The 12,091-nt window shown below is 38.3% G+C and overlaps 1 protein-coding gene across 1 annotated transcript in view; it reads left to right on the top strand.

Annotated features, from left to right (window-relative positions):
* The window catches only part of AGO3 (argonaute RISC catalytic component 3), a 122,164-nt gene that overhangs the window by 17,563 nt on the left and 92,510 nt on the right, over positions 1-12,091 (top strand). Inside the window, exon 2 of the mRNA XM_080800787.1 lies at positions 9,870-10,041. Within this exon, the coding sequence (XP_080656913.1) occupies positions 9,870-10,041 (172 nt within the window). The remainder of the gene's footprint in view (positions 1-9,869; positions 10,042-12,091) is intronic.

Genomic DNA, 12,091 nt, shown 5'->3' with positions numbered 1-12,091 from the left:
AGACGTTGTTGAATGTGCAAAGGCTTGGAATATCTATTCTTACCCCCCCCCATCCCTTTTTGTACAACACTATTTAAAGACATGCATTAGAATAACAAAAGATTAACTTGAAACCTGAAGAAGGGAGACTATTGGAGTTGGAAAGGATTGGTAGTGAGCAAAGAACCCGTATAAACTTAAATACATTAATGTATTAAGCTATTGGTTTTCTTATAATGAGATAGTTTCTCCATATTTTTCTACAACAGTGAATGTTGTTGTTATCCATTACTGTATTAGGTTAAAACAACAGCAGCAGTTTATTATTTCTCAGGATTTTGTGGCTAGGAGATCAACTGGGTACCATCACCTAGAAGTGGGAGAGAAGGGAAAGAGTCTGGGGAGTCTGGGCTCTTTGTACTTTGGTCTTTCCATGTGGCAGATTGGGCTTCCTTACGGTATGGAGACTGGGTTCCAAGAAGTAGCATTCCAAAACAAGGGCAGAAGCTGCAGATCTTTTTAAGTCTCAGAAGTTACACAGTATTACTTCTGCATTCTGTGGAAGTCCAGACACAACCCAGATTCAAGAGGAAAGGAAAAGCCACCAATTCTTGATGGAAAGAATGGTAGAGAATTACAGCTGTCTTTTATTGTTACATGAGATACTCAATTACTGATTATGATCTCTTTCCCTGAATTTAATTTAGAAAGGGATGGTGGAATAGACTAAACAAAACTCTTATGTTCCATTAAGTGAATACCTCCATTAAGTTTACCTTCATTAGCAAGGTAAACTTTATCTTGATTTAAAAAAAAACAGGTTATTATAACATATGATTCAAAATTCAAGAAGATATAAAGGGATACACAGGTGCTATAATGTGATATATGCAATCATAGTAAGCCTTAATGGGGCAGGAGTGGGAATAGACTTGAAGCTAACCAGTCAAAATCTATGCAGCTTTGGGGCTCCTGGCTGGCTTATTTGGTAGATAGAGCACGTGATCCTCGATCTCAGGTTTGAGCACCACATTGGGTGTAGAGATTACCTAAGAGTGAAATCTTCAGGAAAAAAAAATTTATGCAAATTTGTAACTAGACTATAATAGAAACAGTGAAAATTCTAATAAAAATACCATAACAGTTAAACATAATAAATTAATAATGATTGGGAAACATTCTGCCAGTTCCTCAAAAGGCAATTCCATCCCTAGGAATCTACTCAAGAGAAAACTTATGCCCATATAAGGACATGATATGGGTGTTCATAGTGGCATTATTTATAATAGCCAAAAAGTGGAAATAATCAAAATGACCATCAAATGGTGAATGGATAGATAAAATGTGGTATATCCAAACAGTAGAAAATTATTGGGGAATAAAAAGGAATGAAGTCTGATACATGCCATGAGATGTATGAACCTTGAAAACATGCTAAATGAAAGGAGTTAGTTATAAAGGAGCACATATTATATGACTCCATTTATGTGAAATGACCAGAATAGGCAAATCTATAGAGACAAAGTAGATTAATGGTTGCCTTTGGTTGGGGGGATTAGGAGGTGATGGTGAAGGGGAACAGGATTTCTTTTGGGGGTGAAGAAGATGTCTTAAAATTGATTACAATGGTGGCAGAATTCTGTGAATATACAAAAGCCACTTAATTGTACACTTTAAGTGGGTGAATTGTATGGTGTGAATATCTCCTTAAAAATATACTACTAGAAGCCAAAAAAAATTTTTTTAACGAGTAAGTACTACTGTAAGCATCGGACTTCAAGATATTTAAAGAAATGATGGTAGCTTGATGAAATGGGATGGGAGGAAGGATTGAGAGTGCCAAATTACTGAGATAAAGGCAAATAGCACAAACTTCAGAGGGAATTGTGCAAAAGCTATTCTAAGTCTGAGCATGTGGCCAAACTGAACCAGAGGGAACACCTTATATGTAATGAGTATCATGGACAAAACTGTATTCCTCTGTCGTTTGTTGTATTCGCTATTCATGTACTTCATATTCAACTATTACTTGGTAATGCAAAATCACATATGAACCAAAGTAATGTCTGTGCTAAAGTGACATAAATTCCCTACTTACAATTGCATATAAGCTGATTTGTGTTACAGAAACAAGTGTTGGGTATCAGAATAGACTGAAAAAATCAGTCAGAAAAAAATCGGTCTTCTTTCTTAGGCCCCCAGCCATCTAGCTCCCTCTCTGAAGGCAGTCATTGCTCCCACTATCTTGGTGTCCTAACAGGTATTCTGATAGTGTGTACGCTGTATAATATGAATGTATGTTATATATGTATGTGCATAATATGAATGTATATTCTGTTTTTCCTTGCAAATGAACATGTATTTTTTTTTAAGATTTTTTATTTATTTGACAGAGATCACAAGTAGGCAGAGAGGCAGGCAGAGAGAGAGAGGAAGGGAAGCAGGCTCCCTGCTGAGCAGAGAGCCCGATGCGGCGTTCGATCCCAGGACCCTGAGATCATGACCTGAGCCGAAGGCGGAGGCTTTAACCCACTGAGCCACCCAGGCGCCCCAATGAACATGTATTTTATACCTTTTCCTATCCTGCATTATTTTTTTCATATAACCTATCTATTGATACTAAGGAGCTTCTCTATTCGTTTTCTTTTCTATTCTTTTTAATGTTAGTAGTTACATATTATTCCATTGCATAGTTGTAACATTAGTTGGGCTCTGATTTATTCATCTCATTTATTTAACACATTTATTTTTTACTGTATGCCAGGAATGGTTCTTTGCATTATAGATCAGTGAAGGAAACAGACAAAACTCCTGTGCTCATTGGGCTTACATTTCATTGTTTTTTGTTTTCCTGAGCAGTGCTGCAAACAAGGGTATCTTTGTACAAATGTCATTTTTTGCATGTGGAAGTATATGTGTAAATAAATACTTAGAAATGGGGGGTGGCCTGGGTGGCTCAGTCGGTTAAGCGTCTGCCTTCGGCTCAGTTCATGAAACCAGGGTCCTAGGATCGAGCCCTGCACTGGGCTCGCTGCTTGGCGGGAAGCCTGCTTCTCCCTCTCCTCCTCCCCCTGCTTGTGTTCCCTCTCTTGCTGTCTCTCTCTCTCTCTCTCTCCCCCCCCCCTAAATAAATAAATAAATAAATAAAATCTTAAAAAAAAAAAAGAAATGGAATTACTAGGTCAAAGTGCACATGCATTTTTAAAAATTAATAGTTTTTTTAGTACTTTGAGTTCATAGCAAAATTGGAAAGTAATAGGCATTCCCATATACCCCCCCTTACTCCTGTTCCAACCAGTTCCCCCATTATTGCTTTGTTACATTTATTACAATTAGGAATCCAATATTGATACATTATTCTTCTCTAAAGTCTGTAATCTGCAATTAGGGTTTACTCTTTGTGTTACGCATTCAGTGGGTTTTGACAAAAGTGTGATGACACGTATCCATCAGTACAGTATCGTACAGAGTAGAGTTAAAATCCACTACGCTCTACCTATTCCTTCCTTCTACCCCGTAAAGCCCTGGAATCTTCCTTCCACCATGTGGAAGCCCTTGGAAACCACTAAACTTAATGTTTTCATAATTTTACCTTTTCCAAAATGTCATATACTTGGCTCAGACAGTACATAGCTTTTTTAGATTGGCTTTTTTCACTTAATAGTATGGATTTAAGGTTTCTCCATGTATTTTTATGCTCAACAATACATTTCTTTTTAAAGATGAATAATATCAAAAAAAAAAAAAAAAGATGAATAATATCCTGCTGTCTGGATGTACCACAGTTACCCATTCTCCTACTGAAGGACAAGTTTTGGCCTTATGGCTAAAGCCACTACAAACATTCATGTGCAGGTTTTTTGTGGATATAAGTTTTCAGCTAATTGGGTAAATATCAAGGAGCATGATTTCTGAATAGAATAATAAGAGTATGTTTAGTTTTATAAGAAACTGCTAAACTGTCTTCCCAAGTGGCTATACCACTTTGAAATCCCACCAGCAGTGAATGAGAATTCTTCACATTCTTGTCAGCATTTGGTGTTAGTGTTTTGGATTTTGGCCATTTGTATAGATGTGTAGTGGTAGCTCTCTTTTTTTAAATTTGCAATTTCCTAATGACATAGGATTGTTGAGCATCTTTTTATATGCTTATTTATTATCTGTATATCTTTGGTGAAGTATCTGTTCAGATCTTCTATTCTTAATTGCTTTTATTGATGAGGTTTTTAAAATTTTTTTTTAAGATTTTATTTATTTATTTGACACAGAGAGATCACAAGTAGCAGAGAGGCAGGTGGAGAGAGAGGAGGAAGCAGGCTCCCTGCTGAGCAGAGAGCCCGATGCGGGGCTCCATCCCAGGACCCTGAGACCATGACTGGAGCTGAAGGCAGAGGCTTAACCCACTGAGCCACCCAGGCGCCCTTATTGATGAGTTTTAAAAGATCTTTGTGTATTTTGGATACCACTTCTTTATCAGATATGTGTTTTGCAGATATTTTTTCTCACTGTGGCTTGTGTTTTATTCTCTTTAGCAGATCAGAAGTTAATTTTCATGAAAGCTTACCAATTTTTTATTTCATGGATTGTGCTTTTGGTGTCATCACCAAACACAAGGTCACCTAAGGTTTCAACTGTGTTATCTTCTAGGAGTTTTATAGTTTTTCATTTACATTTAGGTCTTTGAGCCTTTTTGAGTTTTTTTTGTTTGTTTGTTTGGTTGGTTTGGTTTGGTTTGGTTTGGTTTTGGTTGCAAGAGAACAGGGGTGGAGGTGGGCGAGGTGGGGGAGGGGGAGGAGGGAGGAGGGATCCTAAGCAGGCTTCCCGTTCAGCACAGAGTCTGAAGAGGGGCTGGATCCCATGACCCTGAGATCATGACCTGAGTGGAAATCAGGAGTCAGATGCTTAACCAGTTGAGCCACCCCCTTGCCCTATTGAGTTAACTTTTGAAAGGGTGTTAGGTCTGTGTCTAGATTCTTTGTTTTTTTTTTCTTTTTTTGTTGTTTTGCATGTGTATATCGCCTTGTTCAGCACCATTTGTTGAAAAAACATCCTTTTTCCATTGAATTGCCTTTGCTTCTTTGTCAAAGATCAGTTGACTGTATTTGTGTGGGTCAGTTTGGGGGCTTTCTGTTCTGTTCTTCTTATCTTTTTATGTGGTTTTTGACTAATAGCACAGTCTTGATTAATTGTAACCTTATAGTAAGTCTTGGATTGTAGAGAAATAATGAACAATTAGAACTTGAAGTTAAAAAGCACAGTACTGTTTATATTAGCACCCCTCCCCAACAGACTTAGGTATAAATCTAACAAAATATATGGAAGATATTAGGAGAACTACAAAATTCTGGTCAAAGAAATCAACAAATACCTAAATGTATAGAGAGATGATATTCCATGTACATGGATAGGAAGATTCAGTATTGTAAAGATGTCAGTTTTTCCCAACTTGATTTATATATTTAGCATAATCCCAATCAAAATCTTAGTAAGTTATTTTGTAGTTATCAACTGATTCTGAAGTCTGTATGGAAAGGTAAAATAACCAGAATTGCTACACAATATTGAAGAAGAATAGTGTCAGAAGACTGCTCCTTCCTGACTTCAAAACTGTACTTACTGCAAAACTATAGTAATCAGGACAGTGTGTTACTATAGAAAGGATAGATAGATCAGTGGAACAAAATAGCTCGACAGGGTGGTTCCAATCCCAGTTCTGCTACTTGCCTGCTATGATGTTTTAGGCAAATCATTTCTGTTTTCTTCATCTATAAATCAGTGTAGGGTTTGTATGAAGATTAAATGAGATAATGCATATAAAGCACAAGTGCTTTGCCTGTGATATGATAAGAGCTTGATACATTTTAGCTATTGTGCATTTTATTTCTTGTTTAAAAATACATTTTTTTAAGATTTTATTTACTTCAGAGAGAGAATGTGTGCACAGGCATAAGTGAGGTAAGGGGCAAAACAAACACCTTGCTGAGCAGGGAGCCCCACATGGGGCTTGATCCCGGGACCCTGGGATCAGGACCTGAGCCAAAGGCTGAGGCCGAGCCAACTGAGCCAACTAGGTGCCCCACTATTGTACATTTTCTAATTTGATCCTGATAATATTCATAAGAAAGTGACAGATCAGGTGTAACTCCCATGTTATAGATCAGAAGATAGGAGTTTCAGGGCTACTTATATTTGCCAGAAGTCAAGTGGTTAGATAAATGGCAGAGCCACCACTATAACCTAGTCTAGAATTACTCAATGTTACCTAGTTATTATCAGTATTATCTAGGATAACAGGAAAGATAATATCCTCAGAAGAAGTTTTACAAATATGTGAAAACAAAACTAAAAAATAATAATATAGGCAGCCCTTTAATGTATTTTCGTCCACAGTGAAAAAAAGAGTTGTTGTTAACCCAGCTTTTAATTCCTGATAATAAATTCATTTTGGTCAAGATGCATTATCCTTTTGATACATTGCTAGATTTACTTTGTTAACATTTTGTTTAGGATTTTTTTTTAAGATTTTATTTATTTATTTGACAGAGATCACAAGTAGGCAGAGAGGCAGGCAGAGAGAGAGAGTGAAGGAAGCAGGCTTCCCGCTGAGCAGAGAGCCTGATGTGGGGCTGGATCCCAGGACCCTGGGATCATGACCTGAGCCAAAGGCAGAGGCTTTAACCCACTGAGCCACCCAGGCACCCCTTGTTTAGGATTTTTGCAGGTATATTCATGAATGGTATTATCCTATGATTTTATTTTCCTTTTTCATAATGTTTTTGTCCGGTTTTAGTATCAGAGTTTTTCTGGCATCATATGTTGAATTGGGGTTATGATTACTTTTTTCCTATTCTGTGGAAGAGTTTGTATAAGAACAGTATTTTTTTCTTTTCTTTTTTATTATTATTATTTTTTAAGATTTTATTTATTTGAGAGAATAAGACAGAGCAGAGAGAGAACACAAATGGTGGGGAGTGGTAGAGGGAGAAACACACTCCCTGCTGAGCAGGAGCCCGATGTGGGGCTCAATTCCAGGACCCTGGGATCATGACCTGAGCTGAAGGCAGATTCTTAACCGACTGAGCCACCCAGGTGCCTGGCATTTTTTTCCTTTAATATTTGCTTTAATTCTCCAATGGAACCATCTGGATCTAGAATCTTTATATATGGAAAAAAATTTTTTAGTAATCTCTGTACTAAACATGAAGCTCAAACTCTGTACTAAACATGAAGCTCAAACTCACAACCCCAAGATCGAGAGTCACATGTTCTACTGACTGAGCCAGCCAGGTGCCCCTGGGAAATATTTCTAAATGTGGATTTCATTTTTTTCAGCTAGTTACAGGACTTTAGAGATATTTTATTTTATTATTATTTTTTTAAAGATTTTATTTATTTATTTGTCAGAGAGAGAGAGAGAGAGAGCGAATGAGCACAGGCAGACAGAGTGGCAGAGGAAGAAGGAGGCTCCCTGTGGAGCAAGGAGCCCGATGTGGGACTCGATCCCAGGACGCTGGGATCATGACCTGAGCCGAAGGCAGCCGCTTAACCAACTGAGCCACCCAGGCGTCCCTTTACAGATATTTTAAATGTTTCATTCAGGTAATAGTTACTAACTGAATTTATTGTTTGAACTTCATCTAACAAAGCTACAACATTTTGAGCTTTTTTGTTTTCTTTTTTTTTTTTTTAAGATTTTATTTATTTATTTGACAGAGATCACAAGTAGCCAGAGAGGCAGGTTGGGGGTGGGGTGTGGAGGGGGTGGAGCAGGCTTCCCGCTGAGCAGGGAGCCCCGATGCAGGGCTCAATCCCAGGACCTTGAGATCATGACGTGAGCTGAAGGCAGAGGCTTAACCCACTGAGCTACCCAGGTGCCCTACATTTTGAGCTTTAAATAACTTAATGCTGGATGTCACTTTTTTTTTTTAATGTGATAAAGTATACATAGCATTAAATTTACCATCTTAACAATTTTTTAGTGTACCGTTCAATGGTATTTCAGTGTATTCACACTGTGTGGGGCCAATCTCCAGAACTCTTTTCATCTTGCAAAATTGCAGCTCTACCCACTATGTACTAATTTCCCATTCTCCCTTTTCCGCAGCCTCTGGCAACCATCCTTGTACTTTTTCTCTGAGTTTGACTACTGTAGGTATTAATAAGTAGTATCATACAATGTCCTTTTGTGCCGTAACATAACATCTGCAAGGTTCATGTATGTTGTAGAATGTGTCAGAATTTCCTTCCCTTTTTAAGGCTAATGCTCCATTTTATGTATATAACACATTTTGTTTATCCATTCACCTGTCAGTGGATACTTAGGTTGCTTCCATCTTTTGGCTGTTGTGAATGATGGTGCTGTGAGCAATCGTGTGCGGTTATCATCTCAGCACTCTGCTTCAGATTCTTTTGGGTGTGTACCCTGCAATAGAGTTGCTGAATCTCATAGTAATTCTATTTTTAATGTTTTGAGGAACCACAATATTATTTTCCATTTTATATTTCTACCAAGAGAGGACATTTTATATTTTACATACTTTTGTGTGTCAGTAACCTGTATTTCTCTAGTAATTTGTCTATTTCACCAAATTTATTGACAAAATGTTATGCCTTCAGTATCTGTAGTATAGCATATTTTTCACTATAATTACATTAATTATTTTTCTCTTTTTTTTAAAGATTTATTTATTGAGAGAGGGAGAGCATGCACTCACGTTGTGGGGGGGAAGGAGAGGAAGAAAATCTCAAGCAGACTCCCTGCTGAGTATGGAGTCCTACAGAGCAGCACCCTGAGCTCATGACCTGAGCTGAAATCAAGAGTCAGAGGTTTAACTGACTGAGCCACCCAGGCACCCCTCCTCCTCTTATAAAAATCAGTGTTGCCTGGAGTTTATCAATTTTATCTTTTCAAATAATTTTCAAAATATCAAATTTGCACTTTGTTGATCTTTCATACTGTATTGATCCTATTATTATGTCATATTTATTGTATTTTGTTCAATTCTTATCCTTATTGTAGTTTAAATTTATGTTGTTGGAGCACCTGGGTGGGTATTCATTTAAGTGTCAAACTTTTTTTTTTTTTAAGATGTTATTTATTTATTAGAGAGTGTGCAAGGGTGGGAGGAGCAGAGGGAAAAGGATATGCAGACTCCATGCTTAATGCAGAGCCCGACTTGGGGCTCATTCTCACAGCTCTGAGATCGTGACCTGAGCTGAAGTCAGGAGTTACAGACTTGACTGACTGAGCCACCCACAAGTCCCTAAGTGCCAACTCTTGGTTTCCTCTCAGGTAGTGATCTCAGGGTTGTGGGATCAGCCCTGCTTGGGATTCTGTACTCAGCTTGGAGTTGGCTTGAGATTCTAGCTTCCTCTCCCAACGTCCCTCTCCCCGCACACACACTTCCTCTCTAAAATAAATAAATCTTTAAAAAAATTAAATTTGCGTTGTTGTTGGTCTCGCACTCTTTGGGACTGGTTTGTGCTTACTCATGCTCACCTGGGTTTATGTGATTGCTCTCTCTTCTTTCTACCGCTTCTGAAACAACTTTCCAGAGATACCCAGTTTTTTGTTTGTTTGTATATCAATTTAAATGAGGAGAGTAATTTGGGGAGAAAAAAATGGGTTTATGTGATTGCTCTCTCTTCTTTCTACCGCTTCTGAAACAACTTTCCAGAGATACCCAGTTTTTTGTTTGTTTGTATATCGATTTAAATGAGGAGAGTAATTTGGGGAGAAAAAAATGTTGAGGTGTTAGAAATGATGTCATCTTCCAGCACTAGGCTTCAACCATTCTTAGCTGTTCTTAAAATTCTAATATACTCTGACAAGATTATCAAATGCAGCTTATAACAACGTTACTCTTTTTTTTCCCCCCTCTCCTTGGCAGGACCCGTTGGGGCCCAGCCCCTACTCATGGTGCCCAGAAGACCTGGCTATGGCACCATGGGCAAACCCATTAAATTGCTGGCAAACTGTTTTCAAGTTGAAATCCCAAAGATTGATGTCTACCTCTATGAGGTAGATATTAAACCAGACAAGTGTCCTAGGAGAGTGAACAGGTAAGAATCATGAAGTCGCAGAGATTATTTTGCTGTTAGTATTTGTCTTTGCTTTAGTAATTATGCTTTTCTTTCATATTTACTAACAATGATAATGTCTAACAGTTTTACCAGGAACAGGTGGTAATTTGTTTTGAAGTTGATTGTACTTCAGTGGTGTGATGTTGGGGAAAATCTACAAATAGCCTTGAAATTTTCTCATTATACCATGAGCTCACATGTTTTCTCTGTGATAATAGAGAAAGTTCAGGTCCTTTTTATATGCTCTTGAAAGCAGACTAAGCATCTTTTCCATTGCTATCTGGTAACATATCTGTGCTTTCTTTTTTCCTCCTATCTCCACCCCCAGCTTAGTTATCCCTTTAAGATAATGGGATGGTAGCAGCAGTGGGTAGAGCTAGAGGTTGTCATGTTGCATGATTTCGGTTCTGATCTTCAACTCCTCTAACTTTCCTTATGCTTATATAGGATTAAGTATATATGATATACAAAGATTTATCAATCTGCTTTCAGTAAGCTGCTTCTCTCACCTTCCCCAAATAATGTATGTATGTATGTATATATATATACATATGGTTGTGGTTTGGGTAGTAAGGGAATATAAAAGGAATTTATATTAAGAGTCTTCATTTAAGATAGAGGTGGTTCTTGCCTTTAAGAAATTCATAATTTAGGGGCGCCTGGGGGGCTCAGTGGGTTAAGCCTCTGTCTTCAGCTCAGGTCAGATCTCAGGGTCCTGGGATCAAGCTCTGCATTGGGCTCTCTGCTAAGTGGGGAGCTTGTTTCCCCCTCTCTCTCTGCCTGCTTGCTGCTCTGCCTACTTGTGATCTCTGTCTATCAAATAAATAAAATCTTAAAAAAAACAAAAAAGAAATTCGTAAATTAGTTAAGACCCGTAAGAAATACGAAGTGAATGAGCACTAAGACACTTTGTGATAACATGTTTTAAAAAAAACATCATATGAATGTTATAATTAATGTGGAGTGCAGAATTCTTTCTGAGGTCACCCTCCTACTATAAAATTTCACTCCCTCTGGACTACAGAATGACACCCCAGATTTTAGTATGGCATTCCCTTCTTAGTTTGGCTCTGATCTATATCTTTTTCTATATTCTGCAGCTCTTACCTGGAATACCTTCTATGCCCTTGTCTATCTGGCAAACTTCTATTATTTTTCAAGACGTACCTTTTTTTTTTTTAAGACTTTAATTTATTTGAGAGAGAGCAAGTGAGCAAGAGAGCACAAGCAGGGGGAGAGTGGCAGAGGGAGAGGGAGCAGCAGGCTCCCCACTCTGCGAGAAGCCCAATGGGGGGCTCAGTCTCAGGACCTGGGACCATGACTTGTGCCGAAGGCAAACGCTTAACTGGCTGAGCCATCCAGGTGCCCCTAAGACATTACCTTTTTAACTCTCTAGTCAGAGGTAGTTCGTTCTTCTGTGACTCTGTAGTATCTGGTGTATACTCCTTTAATAGTATTTTTAGTGTTTTATGAATACTTGTTGCTTCCCTCTTCTCCCAGTATAACATCTTCATGAAAAGGAATACTTTGTACCCCTGATATTAGCTTGATGATTGACACATAATACTCAATAGAGTGAACGAAAGGTTTATAAAAGTAAAATGAAATGAGTATGATAGTAGGGGGCAGGAAGGAGAACTGGATATTATAAAGGGCTATGTATGGCCAGATAGAGATTTTCAGTGCCCTCCCCTTCTCTCCTGCGGGTCTCTAGGCTAGTCGTTTTCTTAGATTCCTTTCTCTCTCAGCTGTCTTTCTGCGAGCCATCATCCACTGACAGGGACCTATCTTCATGCTGTGCTCTCAAATTCACTTTTTCTTGTTTCTCAAAATTGGAGTGTTCAGTGTGTAAATTTGAAGGATAATCCTGACCCTTTTGGGTTTTTTTCTTAAGATTTTGTTCATTTATTTGAGAGAGAAAGAGGAAGAGCGAGAGCACACAAGCAAGGAGGGGAGGGGCAGAAGGAGAGGGAGGAGGGGACTCCCTGCAGAACAGGGAGCCTGACATGGGGCTCCATCCCAGGACCCC

Source organism: Martes martes (genome assembly GCF_963455335.1).
Source record: "Martes martes genome assembly, chromosome: 4".
NCBI classification, from domain to species: Eukaryota; Metazoa; Chordata; class Mammalia; order Carnivora; family Mustelidae; genus Martes; species Martes martes.
Note: the sequence above shows the minus strand (reverse complement) of the source record. Positions and strands in the feature narration are given on the sequence as shown.